A 23,055-nucleotide genomic window follows, 5' to 3' on the forward strand; every position below is an offset into this window, starting at 1 on the left:
ATTACAAACCACATAGCTTTTTATCACTTAATACTTTCCATTCTTCCATTACTTCCTCGCTCTTAGATTCAAACAAAAGTAACTGAAACTCAGTTAATCATATAAAGAAATTAAAAATCAGTGTTACTAAAACTGGGATCTCTGAATATTCTGCATCTTATTTGATACTAAAGCCACTACTTCTCAGAAGCTTGTTACTGTCATGGTGAGGCACAATATATCAAAGACAAAGAATATTTATAATCTACGTGGATGTCTTGATTTGTACGATTTGAGAACATTTATTTATTTTGTTTCCCTATGTCAGGTGAATGTTGGATTTGAGTTCAAAGTACTGAAACAAGTTATAATCCTTTACAAATGCTCAAGCGTTAGGGTCAGCAAATAGTGAAACAATCAGTGACGTAATCTACAATGTATAACCAATTCTGGATAACGATAAATTAATGTAAATATTTTGCCTTAATTTTTGATAAAGTTAGTATTTTACCAAGAAATCCCAGAAAACTCACTTTGAAAGCTGCAACAACTAAATCAAAGTTGTCTCCTTTGCTAAGACCGGCCGCTGCGTACTTATGCAGCAACTTAAATACTGATGCACAAATATTTTGTATGTTCTCTCTGAGGGCAGGAAGATCCATTCTCAAAACCCAGCTCATGCAGTGAAGTGCTACTGTAGTAAGCTGAAAACAAAATGCAATGTACGGAATTCAAGTTAAACGGATCTCTGGAATACTTCATTTTGGAAAGATTCTGCCTCATCAGAGCCCTAATGACGGAGGCAGTATGACCTCTGAAACGTTGGTAAACATTGACCAGACTACACAACACAACAACCCATAAGACAGAAATCTTCATACTCACCGCTGTGAAAACCTCAAATCTTACATTAAAGATGATCATACTCTGTTGGAGTTTATATGCTATTAAAGTTCCTGATGATTGTAGTGTTAATGAGGAACTTTGAACACTGAAATAGTGACTGTAAGTTCAGATAACTGAATGTTTAGTGTTTACTACATTTGTGTAAAAGAAAATACAGACTGAGACTGGTGGATTGAAATGCAATGGCTTACAGTTATCATATGTAATAAGAACCAGCTGGTAACTGATGTACTATAATCTTCGTTAATAGATGCAGAATAGCAGAAATAAGATTACTGTAGTTGTAACTCACAACTGTGAAAGAACACATTCGTAACATGCCAAAACTTGAAAAATTATGATGGCACTCATTATATATCGTAACCATTCTAAATACTTACATAAAATGCACTATGAGTTGAAGTTTTAGTTTAATGTTTTCTTACCTTAATGTGGTGAGCCTTCAAACAGTCACAAAGGACTAGCACAATGGGGTCAACAAATGACCGAAAATCTCCTGTTCGAAGCTTCTCCCTTTTAAGAATGATATGAAAGAGACGGAGACCAAATTCAACCAATATATGAGCATTAGTCTTAGCTGATGTCCTGGCAGTTATGTTGGAACCTAAACGATTCCTTGGAGCCTGAGGAATAATGAAACTGTCTGGACGCTGCCGGGCCAGTAACTCTTTCTGGACAGGTGTAATTTCTTCTTTCTTCAGCCTTGATACTAAATCAGGAATGCTCTCAGATGCTATTCCATACGTGAATACAAGGAGGGATTCAACGGACACAAAAGTGTTATCAGCCAAGCCCAATACAACCCGACGTAGACACTCAGAACATTTGTGAATGACTTTGAATGAATGTGAATGCATCAGAATCTGTAAAATAAAATATAAATGAAAATGTGTAACATTGTAAAAATGTTGAAACTAAATTACACAAAATGTCAAGACAAAAATATTGCTGAGATTATGCAATTCCAAAACTGCTGTCATACTTGCCTATGGACATAGATAAAATAATGGATTAATCACACAAATTTGGATTCATATGGCTCTAGACAGGGACTGCTGACAGGCTCTTGTAAATACGGCAATAAACAACCAGGTTCCATAATATATGGGGAAATTCTCAACTAATAAAGTGTATTATTAGCTTCTAAAGAATGACTGTTCAGTGGAGTGCGTTAGTTTAGTTCTTTTTACAAACTAGGCACACAGCACACACTTGTAATATATATGCATAAATTTTATATTAAATAATCGTATAATCTGTGCACCTAAGAGACTTTTAACACAAACAGCCAAGCATTTAAACATAAGCACTCAACAGAAATTTAAAGAAAAAACAAAACAGTAACAGTAAGTGTTTCACATTTTAAAATAAATCTATAAATAATGAACAGCCGCTACCACAAAGACGAAAGGGTAGACATTTCTTTCTTCTTAACAAGCGACAGAACATGAAAGATTTCGTGGTGTTCTAAGTACATATTTTGCAGTAACACTGTTTCCCATTAAACCATAAAAACAGTACTATTAACACTTTCCAAAAAGCACGGAAAATTTCAATTACACAACTGAATATTCAGTGGATGTGTGCATTAAAACATACCACTAAGTAATATATTTTATACAAACCTCTTGGATTGGCAGAATTAAATCCAGAACGCATTTCTCTGTGATAAACTGTGCAAGGATTTGAAATGTATCATAGCTTTTGGTTGTTCGAGCTTCTTGTAATTTTCCAGTGATTTGGTTCACTTCCTTTTCTTCTGCTACTGCTCCAAACAAATCCTTCTTGCAGAGCTAAAATTAATTATAGTCAAAATTCAGAAAGAGGTCTCAATGAATTTAAAGAAATGTGTGTTGCATGAGAAAAGACAAAGAAAAATGTAAATATTTCAACTTTATATTGTAATTAGGAAGATCACAAATTGGGCTGTCAATTACTTTATTGATTTTCTTTCCTTAGCATGTACTGGTCATCTCAGAAACAAACTTAGTATGTGGAGCAAATACTGGGCCCTCAGATCCGTAGACAGATGATCAAAGCAACACAAATTAGGGTACTTGTGGGTTATCGAGACACATTGCTTTAAAAATAGGTTAGGTTAGGTTATTGTGTGTAGATAAATGACATATACATAAAAGTTATTATATTTTATTTCAATAAATGACAACTAACCTAACCTAACCTATTTTTAAAGTGATGTGTCCCGATAACCCACAAGTAGTCAAATTAGATATGTACATAGATTAAAAAGAACAACTTGAGAGACACACAGCAATGTGAGGATATAAAGAATCTGAGGTTAACAAAATGACTGATGATGTTTAGGAATACCAGGAGGAATGGAGAAGTCATGTTTACTGGATACCACACTACAGATTACCATGAACAATTTCACCTATAGAATTTTAGGAAAGTAGGATTTAGGAAGACCAGAAATAAGATGATTTGAATAGTTTGTACAACTAAGATTTCAGGATCTCATGGTGGTAACTGTGAAGGTGGCTATTGTCCGGATTGTTGTATTGTGTAGTCTCATCTGCTAATAGTTTAGTGAAGTTTCAGAGGTACCTGATGCCATCATCAGGGCAACGTACTTGCCCTGATGCGCAACAACCTACAAGATGGTCATCTTCAGTTTATGTAATGTCAAAATGGAACTAATGGGCCTAAACCTAGTATCAAAAAAGAAGAAAATTATGAGGACAAGAGACTTTTAATACCTTCCTTTTTAAGAACACCAGACAGACAAGTGCACAGAGCTGAAAATAATTTCAATTGATTACAGCAATCCTGAACCTGGCTTCACAGAAAATGATGTATGAAACCATCTAAAATCCCCCTTTAATATGAAATTAATTTCACTGTCCAAGCTCATTTACCTCTAAAATACTCTGAAGGCAGCAGTCAATGCTATCAGGTTGAAACAGATTCTTAAGTGAAACAAGAACTGCATGAATAGTATAGATGAGCACATGCACTTGATAGCCTCTAGTAAGCATCGATGACATCTCATGTAGTAATATGCCCAAATACTTGGGACCTAATGTCAACATTATCTTCTGGAGGGTCTCACGAGTCACTCGCCGGATACTCTCTAGTCGAGACTTCAGAAATGTACACAACTTCATTAGGATCCTGTTAGAAGTACAAAGAAACTACATAAGCTTATCAAAATATTCACTCATTAATAAAACAGCCTTTGCAGGATAATACTTCAGTACACTGATGCTTAATTCTTAAGCTGGGCAGAGTATTTTCCTCACATCTGTTATAAACATAGGATACTCTTTCCACTTCTACTCACTACTCCCTTATATTGTGCTAAGCCTGTCACCAGCACAGTAATCCAACAAATCATAATTTTTATTTCCCATTCAGCGAGTTCTCGACTATAAGCCGTCAGAACCACGAATATACAAAAAATAATGAAGATAAAGTAAAAAAGTCTAAAAATAATTATTATTATTATTATTTATTATTGACTGCAAATGGGTTTTTAATGACATCACAACACTACAAATACTTACCCTGGCAAGTTTTGTTCTAACATGTGAGATGGCAGCTGCTGCAATAGTTTAACAGCAGCAAGAGCAATTGGTACACGCAGAATTCCTTCCTCCTCTTTATCTGAAGCTGTCCGTTTCTTGTTCACTTTGTGAGACATTTCCTCTTGGGTCAGTTGTGCCATTACACGATGAATCTGTGGCAGAAGCCCTGTCGTTATAATCTGAACCACATGTGTGGCAACGGACTTGTTAAGTGCTGTCACTTTGCTAATAGCCGGAATAGGATCCGACAACACTTCACATGTTGGTTCGGGCTCCTTTTCTTCTACTTTGGAAGCATCATCTTCTAAGTCTAACAGACTTTCCAACCTGTCTGCCAATTCCTCTGGGCGTGCTTCTTCTATTGTCTTGTTGTCAGTAATTTCAGTAGAGTCAACTGTACCATTTTCTCCCATTTCTTCTTCGCCTTTTTGTACCGGTACTGCTGAAACATTTTCTGAAGGATCAGAGAACTCAGTACTTGCCAGTTCCTTTTTATGACTCTCTTCTACATCCATTACTTTCACATCTTCTTTTTTCACGTCTTCATTTTCATTCTGTGTAGCAGAAATCTGTGCCCTTGACAAGTTAAAATGAAATGCGTCAAGAATAGCAACCACAGTACGAACCAACTGTTTCTGGTAGTCACTGTGGTACCGAAGCTTTGCCAAGTAGAAACGAAGAATGGTTTCATATTGGTGCCATGGTAACAATCGACATACAGTGCCGACAGTCTGCAAATGAAAATATAATATTGTGAAACTGAGTAAAAATTAAACCAAGAATATAAAGGAGTAATGCACGAGATTCTTTACTTCTAACGTACAATAATTCTAGTGAGGAGTGAGTAAATAATAATTACCAACTTTATTGTTGTAATTTGATGTTATTTCAGTACAATCCAAAATTATAATCAATTTACCTCAACAGCTGCATCCACAATATTATTTTTGTGAGCATATTTCTCTGAGCACAAAAATGCAGATGCAAGAGGAAGAATAAAATGTGTCAAGGTCCGAGAAGTTGGAGCTTTCGTAAGTTCCTTTGCGACTTGGCAAAACCTGAAAAAATTGTAAGGAAAATATTATATCGATTGTTAAGGGTTCTAACGATGGTGTAACACAAGCCATATTGTCCAGTGATTTGGAATAGGTTATTGTAATGGAGCCCACAGAATAGGTGCTCCCTTCAGTACACCTAAATACGAGGACAGATCCAGTCCTTTAAATGCTGTGTGTTTTATAACGCCAGACAATGGACAACATCCAAAAACCCAATAATCCATTAAATGTTCTGTGTGCTAAAAACCAAAAAAACAAAATGTAATTACAGAAATTTACAGAAAATGGTTGTTGTTTGTTTCTTACATTACTTGGCAATAATTGTTTCATCTCAAACTATACAATGGTTACAAAATTATAGTTTGTAAATGATGATAATAAACTTGTATACGCAGTCGGTTGGAGAGTCTGCCTCTGGGTCAAGATCTAGCCCTCTCACATAAAAAGCAGAACTACCAACAACTCAACCATAACTTTTGGTTTCCACATACAAAAGACATAGCAAACAAAAATAACTGAAAATAACCTAATTCACATTTTTATGGCTTGTTTAGAACAATCTATTTCCTGGAAAATATGTCACTAAAAATTACAGGCTATTTCTTATAATATTATAATTTAAATGAATAAAACTCTGTATCCATGATCTATAAAGTGCTACCTTTCAGAAGACAACACCGACCCACAGCTTAACATTATTTGCTACTTTTATATCAAGATCTGTAATTGACTCCCTGTGACTTACTTGAGTAGGGCTCTGGACTTGCGATGGCTCTGCAAATGCAGTAAGTTCTCAAAGAAATCAACTTCTGGGTCATCTTTGTTAGCCAACTTTGATAAATCTTGCAGTACAGGATGCAGCTCATTACATTCACGAGCCTACATAAATATATAAAATTATTACTTCACATTTTCACAGAGATGAGCATTCATATTGGGTTGTCACCATGTGGTCTCGTAGATGAATAGAACCATTTCAGTGGAACATATTATTTGGATTGTATACCTTTCTGACCATTCATGTCACTTCTCCTCTAATAAAGTAATCTGGATACAAAGTTTAACATGTATATATAACCAAATGTACAGGGCTATTCAAAAAGATTGTCGGGGTTTTGTGAATTTTTGTGGGGCAGTGCATTAAACGTACGACTATTATCATTACACTGGTGGATAGAAAAACTCTCAAAGTTTTGTTCTGTACCGCCCGCCATCCAGTAGTTACGCGTTTGGCCGCCAGGTGTCAGATTTTGCAATATGGCGGCTAACGGTAAGGAGATGGCTTTTTGTACTCTCGAATATCATCAAAGTCGGTCCTTTACCATTGTCCAGCGGCACTTCCACACGAAATTTGGGAAGGATCAAGTCTTTGTCCTCCCTCCATCTGCGACTATCCTGGATCTGAAGGTACGTATCAGAGCCGCCATTCTAAACATCACCATTGACACGCTGGGGCGTGTGTGGGAAGAAATGGACTATCGTGTAGATGTCTGCAGATGTGCAGAAGGCGCACATATTGAGCATTTATAATGCATGTAAAAAAACTTTGAGAGTTTTGCTACACAATAAAACAAGATTGGTATTCCTACCTCAATTGTACTACGTGTAGTGATTTTTTAAAACCCCGACAATCTTTTTGAATAGCCCTGTATATACAATAAAGCCTCCCTATTACTAAGAAACTTTCTGGTCACAGCAAGACACGACGTAATGGTTTTAATAACACATTTCTCACACAAAATGAGTAACAAGTGGAAACTTTCACAGCATAAAACTTAACACTTTGAAGCTTACAGGTACACAGGTCATACCATTCATTTAGTAAAAAGTTCATTTCTACTTTGTCAGTAGCTGACTCTATACTGTCAAATTATATACAAATTAATGAATTGGTAAGGATATGGAAGGAAGTGACTGTAGCCTAATTTAAGGTACCATCCTGACATTTGTCTGAAGGGACTGAGGGGTATCATAGCAACATACTGTTAAACCCCAAAGTTAGCTGGCAATCCATTAGTCCACGATGTTAAATCCCTGTATGTTCATGGCAGAAGTTAATTCACATAATGTGAAAAAACATATGCAAAAATAATATTTATAATTTAAGTGCTTCAAATAACTCCATATATGAATGCTTACCATTTCTCCAAGCAGCTTTACTGACTCATGCTGGACAGTTTCATTTCTATCTCTGATACCAGCGCGAACCAAAGGCAGTACACTATCGCTCACTAGGAACTCTACCTCTGAAGCCATATGTCGATACAGCAGGCACACGGCAGGAGCCACTTTGCGCAAACAGTAACCTGCACTGTCCTTAAGAGACAAATCTTTTTCCTGAAAAAATATTATGTATAATCTAAAATGAATTATACTTGTACATCTTACCACTAAAATTTCTGAAACTAATAGTTTATTGGCACGTTTGGTAAGAAATTTAGGTGCACTAGGATATATATTCCAAGTAAGCTCAAGTTCTGTTTCAGACCATGAAATATTTCTAATACTTACTGTTCTGAGGAAGTGAAAACAATTATGAATTATTATGACTCCCAGATCTGAATCAATCTGTCCCTTTTCTAGCATCTCATGGACTTCTTTAAATCCATCAAGACGCTGATTAAAATCAGGCTGCTCCACCCACTTTGCATCAAAAGCATTAAGCTTCGATATAAGGTGTGCACTAGCAAATAAGCGAGCCTTCCGTTCTTCAATACTGCATTCTGCAATTGTCATCAGCAGTTCAATCAAAAGCTTTCTTGGTCCTGGGCTACTCACTTGACCAAACAAAGGTGCCAAAGACCTGTAAACCACATTTTCCATGAATTCTCATATCAGCAAAAGATTTCCTGTACATACCAATATACACGCATGTGCACGCATCAGAAACACACGCAATATATATATATATATATATATATATATATATAAATTCAAATCTATGCAAGCAATTTTTATTGCGTAAGATTTGAGGTTTTCACAGCGGTGAGTACGAAGATTTCTGTCTTCTGGGTTGTTGCGCTGTGTAGTCTGGTCGATGTTAACCAACGTTTCAGAGGTCATACTGCCTTCATCGCCCTGATGACGGAGGCAGTATGACCTCTGAAACGTTGGTTAACATCGACCAGACTACACAGCACAACAACCCAGAAGACAGAAATCTTCAATTTTTATTGCATTTTAAGATGATGGACGAGAATTATTTGTAGGATTTGATTAGATGTATGTTCAAACATGCCGCATAACAGGGCGACAGACAGTAATGTGAACACCATAAATACCATTTAGACTCTCATGAAAGAAGATATTTAATGTCAGTCCCAACCAAATATGAGTTACACTTACCTAAGGTGTTTCTCTGGATGTGTAACATTTTTGAACAAGTTATTTAGAGTTATTAAAAGGTGAGAAACTGTCTCCTCCCCTGTATGTGTCTTCTTCCTGAGCAGTGGCAGCAACAGGCGTAGCAATGTATCACTGGTTGAAGCATCCCAAACCAATTCAGTGGTTCTTGAGAGAACCATCAGATCTCGCTGACTCAAACTCCTGTTTTTCATTGATCCTAGCTTATGTTCTAAGTACTCCAGGATAACAGGAATATGAGGAAGAAGCAAACAACTGCCATAATTTAGTTTTTCACATACTGTAAGGAAACATTAAAACCAAAGATTAACTTGGTAAGTGGTAAGTTTTCATATCTACAACCGAAAATCTAAAAGAATAAAGTAAATAATGGAAACTGCAATCAGCCTGAGTAGAATAATATAATACAGTGAAACCTCTATCCATCGTTCCCGGAACTATCGTTTTCCCGGATGCATCGTCCGTTTTGTTCGGTCCCGAATACATCCCATATAAAATAATGTTACATTTTCCCGCTTCTATCGTTCCTCGAACTATCGTTTTATCGCATCGATCGTTCAAAAATCTTAGTCCCGGCCCACAATTTTCCCGCAATGATCGTTTCTGAGAAATTAAAATGCTGGGTTTTGAGATAAATTAATACCGAAAGACGCACAATGTTTTTGGAATACGCAGTAGCGGTAACCTGTTATATCGCCCAACCAGCACATTCTTTTGGAATGAGGGTCAGCGGTGCAGGGGTGATAGTTGGAGTGAATGGCGGTGCTCATTGTCAGAAATTTTACGATTTTCATTAGGGTGCACTCATATTTCGTTCCAGCGATGCCAGATGGCATGTGCAGTGTGAATTTCTTCACAAATGCTTTTATTACAAGTACAAAGGAAAGGCTGGCGGCACTTTTCATTCTTCTGGTTCATCTCGTTTCCAGCGGTTCAGGGTCTTCTACAGCTACGTTTCGTTGAGTTCGGCAGTAATAGTATTTCCATTCTTCCTGTTATTGTCCGCAAAGGGGGTTGGAGTGGTGAGGAAGAGGAAGACGACGAATGCGAGCCCGAAGCTTTGCCGAGTTTTGCCGAAGCACACGCTGCATTGGCGAAAGTGAAGTCGTTCTTTAATGCGCTTAATATTAGTGAACGTGACGAGGAAAACATTTTGAACGTGGAAAGTGCTCTGTTTGGTCTAAAACGTAAAGTTTCGACAAACCAGTTGTCCACTAAAGACTTTTTTGGTAAAAAGAAGTAACACTGAAAGAGAAACATTGGTTTTTTTTAAATTTTTAATGCTTTCCCGCATCTATCGTTTTCCCGCATTCATCGTTTTTATTTCCCACCCCCGCCGAAAACGATGCATCGAGGTTTCACTGTAACTTTCACAATAAAATGCAAATACTGTATATAACAATTCATTAGCATGACATATATGAAAGGAAAAAAATTAGTCCTTGATATGCTAAGCATGTCATCATGTAAAGGTACAAAGCTAAAGCACCTTCTTAAGTTTGACAGTACATTAGACTCTCAACTACCCATGGAAAAATTATCCACTTAGGAAGTTCAACCACTTTTTACCTCCCTCCTACCTAAGTAAAATTAAATATTTACACGAGAGTTTTGCGACAGCATCTGAGTCAACTTCCAATTTTGGGGTAACTGGTATATCTGGAGCCACATCACTTCCTTGAGACCTTTCTTCTTGGTGGTCCTGGAGTGTCAACAACCTTTGCACCAATTCCATGATAGAAGTAGTAACCGATGGATGTGTTTGGGTTCGAAGCAGAAGATTCATTATATATGGCAACGGAGTTAGACTCTTATTTCCATCGGCATGTTTTGCCAAAAGTACAAAATATCTGTAATGAAAATTATTATTTGTAGGATTTCCAGTTCCTGCTGCAGTGTTCATTAATGCGACATAAAATTATGTGCGCAGTGTCGACCTGGATTCAACAGAAAATTACTCCCAGTCATAATGCCATGTTGGTATTAAAATACATTCAGACATCTCGGAGAAATCCTCACACAGCTTTTCCACTGATATGAAACTTCTATCTGTTACAGAAAATCTCAAGTAGGTAAACAAAAGCAGCACCATGTAATTTCACATCAGAGGAATGCGTTATTTATGGAACACTAGAGGCAAAAATTGAGAAAATGACGTCTAAAAGCAGAAAAATGTTATTGTAGTCTTTTTTACCTGGGATGTTTGCTCCAAACAAGGAAGAGCTTAAGTAATGCTGTAGGGCTGTTTATTCCATCCACTGGCAGCTTCTCCAGCCACGGCCACACCAAGATTCGAAATATTATGTCCACTTCAATTTCACTCCAGGCATAATTATCAAAATGTTCAAAGAAGTGTGCTGCTATTCCTTGGCATGAATTTCGCAACGTGAGTAAGGTTCGGAGGTAGCCAGGATGCACCTCATTTCTGCGTGCAAGCGCACCTTGCACAATGGCAGAAATACAGAACAAGACTCTCAGCAAATAAGGCAGCAACCTCTGCCCCATCAGTCGGCCAAATTTGTCCAGAATAATACTCAAAAGATTAGCAGAGCTCTGCAAGTGCCTTGGTGGAATTATGTGTTCAAGATCCAGCGTGCTGAGGACTGAATCTACCATAGGAACAGGATCATCTGTTCAAAACAAAATTGCAGACAATAAAGGCAGAAACACAAATTCAGTATGACATGTGCTCTAAAGTTTTGCTTTTTGGAAATCTCAATACGAAAATGATCCTATAATGCCAGAAGCCACAGAGCTAAACGACTGTGAAAATCACTTTAACATCTTAAGACACATCAAACAGCAATTGGTCACACACAACTGTTAGCAACATACAGTATAACCACTACAAAGCAAAATTCAACAAACTCAAATTGCCCTTTATATATGGTAGTGCTTTATGTAAATGAAGTTTTATCTCAAAGAGAGTAAAAATTTAATTTTCATCCTTCATTTATTCACTTCTTTCTTACATTTATGGAAGTGTATACAACTGACAGAGTCATAATACAACATTTTAACTGAAGAACAGAGAATAAAGAGTTTGAGAGAAGTTTGCCAAGAAAAAAAAAAGTTGGATTCTGATAAATTAATACTGAGGAAGTTCATAATTTTTACTCTTCATCATACACTATGTGACCGAATCACAAAGAACAAGAAGAATGGTACAAGAAATACACATAGGGAAGAAGAGAAATGCACACAAAATGTTTCTTACGAAACACAAAGGAAACAGACCATTTAGGAGACCAAGACAAATATGAGAGGATAATATAAAAAATACATTAACACCAGATGTTTTTCATACACGTGTTACGCTACAAACCTTTCATAAATTTTGCATATTTTTTGAAGGCCATCTCAACAAAAAGAAGCATTTCACTCTCATGACAGCCAGCAAGGAATCGTAGAACTATCGAGCGTCGCAGCTGTCCAGATCCTGATTTAATGCCTGTTTTTATCAACATCTTGCTGTACATAATCCTAAAAGCAGAAGAACCACATACTTGGAGACACAAATACTCTCATCAAGTACAAGACTGTTATATAGTGTACACACAAAATAACGCTATTCAACAGAAATAAATATGTATTTACCTCATGATGAATGGCATAAGTTCACTACGATGCTCTGCTTGAATTAATTCACTTTCCTTGTCAATTCGAAACACTGTCAGCTCAGTCTTTAAAGTTCTATCATTGATCAAACCATATAAATGTTCTCTGAAATAAACAGAACGCTTACATTTTACAGAACAATAAACTTTCAGTTTTGTAATCAAGCCTATGTGTATATTCAAAAGTCACATATATTATTTTAGATTCTACAAAAAAGTTTACGTCTGTATGGGATTAAGACAATCTCTCATTCTTTGCATGATTGAATCATTGACGACACCATAAATTATCACAAAAATAGCCCATGATGAAAATATAAGTACAGAGCAGCTAGTCATATGAAACAATTATAAGTTTCCTCAATCTGAGCCAAAAGCAATACCAGATCCTATATGAAATGTCTGACTGCACAAAGACAGTTATATATAAGAAATGAAAAACAGAAACATAAAAGAACCTCACCGATAGGGTATCAAATATTTATACTTGTAAGACATGAGACAATCAAGTGCCATTTTCTGAACTTCAGGATTCTTATGAGTTAAGAGGTCAAAGTAAACTTTCTTCAATTCTGTTTCTCGATGTATGGAACGTGGATTTTTAATTTTACTGAAGATGTTCATCTGTGCAAGTAAAGTCCTGAAACAATAAAGAATATTCAATATCTTTTCTAAAATTGTTGCATCTCATTGATATTTACACACGATTTACAAACACCAACACCAAAGTTCAGTAAAAGAGAATGAACATTCAGCCCTTCAACAAATTCTTTGTACAAACTGCACAAAAAGAACACATTTGTGTGTATGCATGTTATATCTCAAAATTCACTTAAAGAGATTTTAATTAAATTTAATATTGTGGGTGTACACCAAAAGTAACAACACAGCACACTCAATTTGGTCTGTAACAGTTAAATAAAATCCCTACTTTATATGAAAATCAAATAGAATTTTATTCAAAAAATAAAAATATCGAACCATTAGTACATAATGCAAAATACAGATCCAATGCACATCTGTAACTTTTATTAGGAACATTTCTAGACATTGCACATATTTAACAAATTATAAGAAAAGTTATGACTTTATGCAGCACAAATAGCTTCTTAGCAGATTAAAAAGTAAACTGTATTCCATCACCAACTTCATTCACAATCTCCCCAGGTCATAAATACACACTATTTGCATCTAATTCAGTAACAAAAACGGAAGGGTTTCTGTCTAGGTGGGTATTTCCCGTTCGGTGTGAAAGTGAGTGTGCTCACTTTCATACAAAGATCTTACTTCAACATTGCCCTTGAACTGGACTGTGACGGTTTTGGAAGTTTTGTCAGTTCCCTTTTTACGGCCGTCACTTCTGTCTCTTCTATAAGCTCTTCAGTCTCCATAATTTCTGTGTCATCTACTTCTGTATCTTCCAACGATGCACTTCTCAGCTTTATATTCCATGAATAAGCTACGTCTGCATTGGACTTGAAATATTCTTCCCTTAAAAAAATGAAAGCCATTCATTCTCAATGTATGTCCTGAAATTGTTCCCAATGAAAAATGCAACAAAAGGAACACAAACATAACACAGAAAATTGTTATTTAATACCGATGCTTGAGCTACCTGAAATTCAAAGTTGCTTTATGCAGTGCTGATATTAATTTGTCGGCCAATTTGAAACATAGTAGGAATGACTTTCAGAAGTACATAAACCCTTGCCAATTGGCATGGAATCTTTGTTAGTGCTATTAACAACGTCATACATCATAATACACTGTTTGGCACACTATTAAAATTATTTGATATTTCCTGAGATTTCCTCTCAATTGTAAGACGGTACAAACCATTTCTTTCTCCTTCACTCCAATATCAATACTTTGTGGCCTCTTAATTCATACCTAATACTACAAATGTATCTCATCACTTTCATTATTTATACTCATTTAAAGACCTTTGCCTCATGCGACCCATGAGATATCTGCTACAAATCCATGTTCATTAAACCCTCCATTTATTTTTATCTCATAAGAATTTAATCACATATGAAGGGCAGTACTTACTCCAAAAATGTGAGAAATAGTGGACAGACATCCCTGTTTCTTGTCTCACAAATTTCAGGGAATCCAGTCATAGCTTTCCAGAGTAACAGACGATAATTAGCATAATCTGGTTTGTCATCCAACTGATTCAGGGTGGAAAAGAAATCTAACAGGAATTCACCTAAAAAACAGTAACACATTAAAATAATAATACAATAATTACAGTAAATATGCCAGTGCCAGGGCGAAGGGGCATAAGTCAATACTCGTAAGTATCCCTGATGATGAGGACAGAGACGGTCCTCAAAAAGATTGGCAAGTCTAAATCATCTGATATGGCTGATGGCCGAAGAAAATTTGATTAATGACAGCTCTTGTCAAAGCTTCATATTATACATAATACCTGTTCTCTAGGAAAACCAGCACTTCAGCCTTAAGTTCATGTATAAATTGTATGATCATAACCTATAAATTTTTGGGAAAAAATAAATAAATTTGCAGAAGCTTAAACAATTTGTTAAGAACACAACTGACTTCAAGATAAACTTGTGAAATCTGGATTTCAACATATGAAAATTTTACCAAGTATGTTAAAATTGGCTTTGCAAAAGATATAGGTATGTGTCAATGTAAGTGTTCCAATGCCACAACCTCGCATTATATACGGAAGTCATTATGGGGCACGGAGGTAAACACAAGGCATTTTTAAAACAATACCGAAGTACATTATGAAGTTTTCGCAGCAATATCCCTTCATAACCACAGACAAACAAGTAACGATTCAAGAAAAAAATACTCACATTTTAATGGGAAGAATGATGATCTCTCTTGACTATGACGTTTGATATGCTGGGTAGCTAAACACAGTTTCTCTCTAAACACTTCCCAGAACTCAGTCATGTCCATTCCATGTGCATATGATGCAATGAATTTGCTTGTTGGCTCCCACAGAAGCTGAAAGTTTATGTATAAGTTCCCAAGCAAGAAATGTACTGGAACCTACAACAAAACAATTCTTTGGGTGAGAATTGTAGTCTTCTGTGTTATAATTTTTCATAGTCTTGTCTGCACGGTGTCATAACTCACAAGAAAACAGATGTCATGTCATTTTCACCACCATGAAAATCTTAAATTCCAAAGAAACATGGTTTCCTCTTCTAAAATGTATTAGCAAAATGTGTCTCTGTATTTTCCCTGATTAATCTAGTCATCAATATTATTCAAACTAAATGACCAATTTTCACAGAATTTATGTGTATGGATGCATTTTAATACCCAAAATATAGATGAAACTCGAATTAAACACCAACTGCTTTTAAACCCAAACACAAATAAGAAATAATTTAATAACTTCTAGATCTACGACTCTTAACACTTCCTTTAAAATCTCTTATCTCGATTACAAAATCATGGCTGAACCAGTGACCCAGTTTTTCTACTGTGCACAAAACCAATTGGCTTGATACCATATATCTTCATGAGTTCATACCTGAATACTCCTGGCTGGTTCTAGCTACCACTATTTCCTTAAAATTTTTTACCTCGGCAAATGCTATTGGTCTCTAAATTTACAGCTCAGATGCTTTGGTACCTACCACCTACTGACAATGAGAAACCAAATTCCTTACTTGTCAAAATGGCCATCACCAACATGTTAACATCAAAATAAATGCTCACCTTGTTGTATTTTGGATACTTTAATAAATGGGTATGAGTGGCTGTGAAGTCCAAGTTCTCAAGGTGTTGAAGTTTATTTCTATATTCATGTACAGTGGGAGGAACTAATTCTGCAGACAGGCAGAGACTAAAGATTGGCCAATGAATGATTCTTCCTGAACCATCTGATTGTTCAAATAATGAGAGCACATGTGAAGTCAGCAATCTAATCTGTATGAATAAAACAAAACAGTGAAGTTTAAACCGTGAACATAAACAGCTGGTACAAATGTCTAGGATGTTTAATGTAAGTAAAGTCTTTGGCTGACTGTGAGCAAAATACGCAATGTAACACACATTCTTGTTACTACTTTTTCTCATTCTAGTCTAAGTTAGGTTATGTTGCTTATAAATGTGCACTTACCTCATGAAAAGGTGAAGACAGGTTCTGCATTAGTTCTGAAAGCAATTTTTCAAATAACTCCAAACAATAAAAATCTTCTGTCTCCAGCTTACAAGCAGTCAAGTACAAATCCAGTGCCCTTAACGCACTCAAATATTTTGGATGACATACATATGGGAGCAGAGAATCAAGGAGCACATTCACATCACATATTTCTTTCAAGGTCTCATTCTGAGTGATGTGGATAACAGTTTCCAAAACAGTTGCCAGCACAAGAAGAACAATTTGTATTCTTTCTTCACTCTCAATAACTTCATTTAGATTAGACGTCCTCTGAAGCTGCATATTTTCAGGCAACTTAGTTTCGCTTTCAACACCATTTGAAATTTGTTTCAATGAAGAACATAACAGCATCATCACATTTTTTAACAGTTTCACGGCTACATCACGATCTAATGGTTTTATGTGCGGAAGACAAATTGTGACACAAAGAAAATCATCAATTCTCTGTAACAACTCATCCACATCAGTAACACGCAACACATTCAGAAACAGACCTGGCACAGCAACACTCCTATAAATAAATGAACAAACACATAAATATGAACATAATTTTATGTCTATCTATGACTATTTATGCACATAAATCCACTACAACACATTCCCACTAGACATAACCTCAAAGTTCCACTACAACACATTCCCACTACCTTACTAGACATAACCTCAAAGTTTCACATCAATGACTTTCTTGAAACTATGAACATACAAAAACACGCTGCACACAAAGTTTATAAATACATTCATGACCTATGTCCACAAAGAATTAATTCCTAGTTGCTGCCATAAAACTAAGAAGCTAATACAGATTTCATAACCAAAGTAGTGAAAAATATTAATAAAGTTGCATATTCTTTTAAATAATAAAACTAGGCTGAAACACAAATAAGGAATAGTATCTTTTAAATAATAAAACTAGGCTGAAACACAAATAAGGAATAGTAAAGTCAAAAACAGAATTTATGTATGATATTCCATGCTTGTGCTACAAAGGAATGAATGTAGTAACTTTATATTATCCTCAATTATCACAGTCTTGCACCTTCAACAGCAAGGATAATATATTCATATATATTATGGAAATTTTAGAGTATAACCCATTTAAGACAGTTTCAGATCCAACAAAATCAAATCACTTTGTCCCATAAATATCTGTGTGTAATAATTTTTTATACTAACTAATATTACAGTTAACTATGCCCATACTCAGGAATATTACATAAGTTAGACGCATTCCCATCTTCACATGGTCTGTGAAAACTAAATAATCAAAAATGATGACACTGTACCCAAAATAAGCCATTTCATAATAAGAAGTGGTACAAGAAGAGTTTGCGAGCCAAATGAAAACATATTATCATAATGAACTTCGCCCAATTCTTTTTATTTTAAAATCACTGGTATCTATTAAAATGTGAAATTCAACTGTCAAACATTCTGATCCAGCCCTTTACAGACGTCTTCGTGCTTCAGAAGTTTAAATTGTTTGATCCCGTAGCAAAGTTTTAAGAAGGCATTCCAACTTTCTTTCATTACCTGAGTGTGCTGTTTGTAAAATTAAGTGGATACTGGTGCCAGCATTTCAAATCCATTCCTGTCCTGCACAACGGAGCTTTATGTAGTATCATACGTGTAAGCAGGTTCAGAAAATCATGATTAATTCCTGCATCATCTACAGTGCTATCGTTCAAGGATAAGATAGGACAATGATGCATAAGATGAGGAAGCACTAAGACTTCAAAAGCTGGATAAGTCAACACTTTCTGGACAAACATCAGCAACACGCTAGTATGTGGTACAGCTAAAACCTGAAATATAAATACACAAGAAACTTAAATAACACCAAACATTTCTCTGAATATATTCATAAACTTCTAAGAGTTACATCAAAGAATAGAGAGATATCGACTATAAATCCACGTGAAGAACACGGTCTGACTTATTTTACTATCAGATTTATTTAATACATTTCTTGTCTACTTATTATTTTGATCTGTTCAAGTTTCCAGGTATATTTAGTTTGCTGAAGTGTTTAAAAGTGTATATTGCAGCTGGCAACATATCTGTACAACATTAATTCCATTTCCAACTTGAAATAACAAAAGCAGAATTGTTCAGCATTCTCAAGTACTTTATATACAAAAAAATCTTATACATATTTTCAATTTCTTTGCTTTAATTTCAGCCACACAGAGAATATTTATTAATGAATATAAAATGTTCCCAGTATTTTAAAACCCTATGTTACGCAGTTTAATTTTAAGGTCCAGTGGTAATAATATACACCACAAACTTTAATAATCTGTAACTCTGCATTTTTACCCAAAGAGTGTATTTATGGTTTCATATGAATCTCAGAGCAATCAGGAATTAACCAAATGATCTTTTCTGAGAAAGGAACTGAATTTTTAATTATGGAAATAATCATCTCACCTTAAGAATGATGCGGCTGGCATACTCCTGTGGCAGACTCAGCACAGGCGACATCAACAAAGCCGCAGCTACTTCTGATGATACTAAAAGGATGTCCTCAGGCAATAGTTCAAGCTTTAATAGCTCAATGATTTGTTGCGCTACTCCTGCGGGGTCTGATACAAAGACAGCATTCCTGTAGCTAACGGCTTGTAGTACAAGCTTCAGTATCAGACACACAGGTTCACGCACGTCTGCATCATCCTTCTCCCACCCCGACAGAAATGACCCAAGAGTTTTCTAAATAGAAAGCAACACACTTAACATTAATGTTTAAACAACTGGCAAACAAATTTTAATTTTAAAATCATCATATTTTGTTACAGGAAAATTATAAAAAGAATATAACATTACTGAAATTTACAAGCTGTTCATTGCATAAATATACAGAAATAAATTTTACTTTAACAAAACAGAAAATGTAACTATATAAACATGGTGATTCATGTTTTAATTTACTTCATTATCATCATTAGAGACTCCATTTATTCTCACATTCAACAAAACTATTGGTTACAATTTAATTGGTCTTACACACATTTATTTTTAAAATAAAATTTCATTAAATTTTACCTGTAGGGAAATTTCAAAATTAATCTAATGATCTAATACTTTCTTCAAAACATACACACACCAATAAATACATAAGGGAACTACAAATTATATTTTTATATTAATTCCACTAAATGTGACTTATTTTAACATACAAAGGCTGATGTCCAGAACAGTCCACCCTTCTTTGGCTGAATAAACTTGACTATCGCTGCCACCATGCAACCAAGTACTTCAAACAGGAGACTTTGCGGTACTGATTTATCTGTTAGCATTTCAAACACAAGGGGTAACATGGTATCAGCACAGCTATGGAACTGCCCTGATACACCATGCATGACTTCAAATAAAAGACGCCCACAACCCGCACAACCCTGCAAAACATAAACAGACAAAAGGCATAAATATTATTGGTGAAGTCTTGTATTTACATTACCAGAATGTTCATCTTCCTGTATTTTATAAAAATTTTGTATGCATAACTTGTCTTTCTGAATACACAAAGATATACTAAGCTAATATATTAAAAATGTGTTATAAAAAATACAATATCTATAATTCAGTGTGCGTGCTTTCTCAAAAAAATTACTAGACTCACATGAATACAATTTTACCAATACCTGTTGAAATTGCTATATCTCTCACTAACAAATATCTCATTAAAGATATTTATACCTTTATTTTTCATTTGGGGAGGGAAGGAATACACACATATACTTACCTCAGGATGTTTCTTCAAAGTTTTTAGGACAAGCAAAAGGAAGGCCTTCTTATCTTTAACTTTACGTGCCACAAAAGCAAAACTTTCAGCTGCAAAATTATTGATATAGTCCGGTCTTGAATCTTCAAGCAAGGGAAGAAGGTCCCTAAACACAATTCTGACATCCTTCACAAGGTGTCGCCACAAAAACTTGGACAAGTAAGCCAAACATGTAAATGTCCATTCCAGTACATCACCATCTTTTGTGTGAAGCAGATCAATTAAATGATGTACAAGCTCTGAATAATGTGGATAGAATTCCTGCTGCAAATCTCGAGCCAAGGCTACCACCAACCTGAAGGAAATCATTAACCTTCATATTATGAATAACAATTCAAAAATAATAAACTACAAACTGTGAAGAATGTAGACAAAAACCCTGCAACCAATTTGAAGCCAACATTTCTATCCCACGACTGCTTAAACTGTATTTATTTGCTGTCTGACTAAAGAATGTATTTGACCTTGAAACAGAAGGCCTAGCATGCATCCACACAGCTATTCTAATTTGTGATTGGACAATACTGGCTCACTCTCAGTTATCTGCTGGTTTTCTATCAGTAGTACTGCACCTTATAACTAATAATGGAGAGCAGCAACTCCTGGAAATAAAACTGATAGGGAAGAAAGAAAAATAATATATTTGGTATAGTGATTTGCTGGGGCAAACAGGCAGAATGCAGACATTTTAAATATGACAGCCAGATCACTAAAGCTTTCCACTAAATGCCTTGAATATTATTATAACAGTTCCAAAATTATAGTAATTATAACACAGCATAACATAAAGGAGTTTAATTTAACTTACTCTAATATAGGTTGCAGACTCAAGGGATTTTTAAGCTTAATATATTTAATAAGTACGGTTACAACGTCATCTTTCTGTTGCAGAAGTTGAGGAAGCGTGTGTGTTGCAGGAATTTCTTTCCGAAAGGCTTCAAAGTTTTCTGTAAGGTTTAAATCACCCCATTTTTCTAGGGCCTTATGAAAATATGTCTCAGAGCCTTCTGAGTCATCTTCATATTTATGTCCTACTCGATGGAAAACATCAACATCAATATTTGCTATTCTCTCAGAAAAGGGCTGAAACTGAAACAAAAAACAAACAAATAACAAACATTCCACGAGCCCCATAAAGATAATGATAGACCATACTACTTGCATAATATTAGCAGCTCCACTATCACAATACTGTATTTTATCAAATTCCTTTCCACCCCCTTTCATCCCAGGAACTGAGAGCAGGGAACAAAAGAAAAGAGTTAGTCATAAAATTACACTGAAATTCCCTCAGAGGTAATATGGTTCCTTACGACAATCATAATTTGTTAATCATTTCCCACATCTATTCAGAAATACTGTAACACCAGATATGATCCTATTACATAATAAAAATTTGGTATATTAAAAAGCATTTCAGAAACTGGAGCCAATAAGTGTGAAGAACACTGCCCCCTACTGATGGGATTTACGGTCCTCATTATGGGATGAGATTATATGATGAGAACGAATACACATTACAATTTTATACCTTTCATAAACTGGTTTTTGTACTTCACAGTGCTTTCATTAAAAACCGGGTTCCCCAAAACACAAAGTACCACTTCTACAGACAAATCAGTAAATGTTATTCATAAATGTGGTAACAGAAACTTATGCAACAGTCAAATAAAAGCCATCAGTTTCGAACATTCGAAATGTCTTCATACGACGTGTGCTTAATTTGGGTTTCCCTTTTACCACATATATACCTCTAAGGCTATAGATAGCATGTTTAAACATTTATGATACTAACCTTAAACGTATTACTTTCTTTGTGTCGTGTAGGTTTGTTTTTCATTATTGCTGGATGTTAAATACTGCAGTAAACTAGAAATTACTCCTCTTCTTTGCAATAAATAAAATGTTATGTTTCGTCATCCACGTGTAATATTCAAACCTCGTGTTCCTTACAAACTTGACGTGCGTACAGTAACGAGTATTTAGTTACGTAAAGCAGAATTCCAGCATGTATGGACATTACAATATAAACACGATAATTTTAAACCCTTGTGTAATTATACGGTGTCCCAATTTCCGTTCAATACATTCAAACCATACAATTAATAGGGTTATGATAATCACAGTCCACAATTTATACACCAATGCACATTACACGCCGACGTCATGTTCTTTATGTAAAACAACGAAACACTGCCATCTTCTTTTCGAAGGCGGTAGGTGAGCCGGTTACAGAAACTACATCGGTATTGCATCGTTCTACAGTAGAGCACAGCTGTCCCACTACACGCCACGTAGGCGCTTCGGGGGGAAAAAATCGGCATAGCTCCTACTCATTTTTAACCTCGGCACTGGATGTGGGTGAGTGGTCAGCGTTGCGCCCCGGGAGAGGATCCCAGTACCCTTGGGTTGGAGGCTGGGTGGGACCCAGAGCTGGTCTGGACACAGAGGTTAGAGGAAAATTTCTCTGTACAAAGGCTTTGAAATTTTGGCTTGACAGTTACGGTAAAGAAATGGAAACTGATTCATTCACAACTATAAAACGGATTTCAGTTCTATTTGAGAATTAGCTCGGCCAACAAGAAGAGTAACTTCCATTCGATCAGTTACTACGAGCATAGTTTCTTCCTGGTGTGACTACACGTGTATG

The 23,055-nt window shown here is 35.6% G+C and overlaps 1 protein-coding gene across 1 annotated transcript in view; it reads right to left on the reverse strand.

Moving 5' to 3' along the window:
• LOC110830096 (small subunit processome component 20 homolog) overlaps positions 1 to 22,572 on the reverse strand; it is a 28,702-nt gene extending 6,130 nt beyond the window's left edge. The window contains exons 1-26 of the mRNA XM_087352192.1: positions 22,201 to 22,572; positions 21,214 to 21,494; positions 20,367 to 20,700; positions 19,801 to 20,019; positions 19,055 to 19,333; positions 18,158 to 18,429; positions 16,583 to 17,135; positions 16,180 to 16,389; positions 15,303 to 15,501; positions 14,524 to 14,683; positions 13,759 to 13,962; positions 12,935 to 13,111; positions 12,452 to 12,577; positions 12,180 to 12,337; positions 11,049 to 11,484; positions 10,457 to 10,704; positions 8,837 to 9,134; positions 8,003 to 8,294; positions 7,631 to 7,828; positions 6,237 to 6,370; positions 5,353 to 5,491; positions 4,413 to 5,164; positions 3,765 to 4,020; positions 2,511 to 2,678; positions 1,311 to 1,748; positions 513 to 683 (exon numbers count right to left, since the gene is read on the reverse strand). Of these exons, the coding sequence (XP_087208318.1) occupies positions 513 to 683; positions 1,311 to 1,748; positions 2,511 to 2,678; positions 3,765 to 4,020; positions 4,413 to 5,164; positions 5,353 to 5,491; positions 6,237 to 6,370; positions 7,631 to 7,828; positions 8,003 to 8,294; positions 8,837 to 9,134; positions 10,457 to 10,704; positions 11,049 to 11,484; positions 12,180 to 12,337; positions 12,452 to 12,577; positions 12,935 to 13,111; positions 13,759 to 13,962; positions 14,524 to 14,683; positions 15,303 to 15,501; positions 16,180 to 16,389; positions 16,583 to 17,135; positions 18,158 to 18,429; positions 19,055 to 19,333; positions 19,801 to 20,019; positions 20,367 to 20,700; positions 21,214 to 21,494; positions 22,201 to 22,245 (6,747 nt within the window). The 5' untranslated portion in view covers positions 22,246 to 22,572. The remainder of the gene's footprint in view (positions 1 to 512; positions 684 to 1,310; positions 1,749 to 2,510; positions 2,679 to 3,764; positions 4,021 to 4,412; positions 5,165 to 5,352; positions 5,492 to 6,236; positions 6,371 to 7,630; positions 7,829 to 8,002; positions 8,295 to 8,836; positions 9,135 to 10,456; positions 10,705 to 11,048; positions 11,485 to 12,179; positions 12,338 to 12,451; positions 12,578 to 12,934; positions 13,112 to 13,758; positions 13,963 to 14,523; positions 14,684 to 15,302; positions 15,502 to 16,179; positions 16,390 to 16,582; positions 17,136 to 18,157; positions 18,430 to 19,054; positions 19,334 to 19,800; positions 20,020 to 20,366; positions 20,701 to 21,213; positions 21,495 to 22,200) is intronic.
• Between the last annotated feature and the right edge of the window lie 483 nt (positions 22,573 to 23,055).

This window comes from Zootermopsis nevadensis, unplaced genomic scaffold (genome assembly GCF_977971745.1).
Source record: "Zootermopsis nevadensis isolate Lab colony 2312 unplaced genomic scaffold, Znev_1.0 Znev_ptg000020l, whole genome shotgun sequence".
Lineage (NCBI taxonomy): Eukaryota > Metazoa > Arthropoda > Insecta > Blattodea > Termopsidae > Zootermopsis > Zootermopsis nevadensis.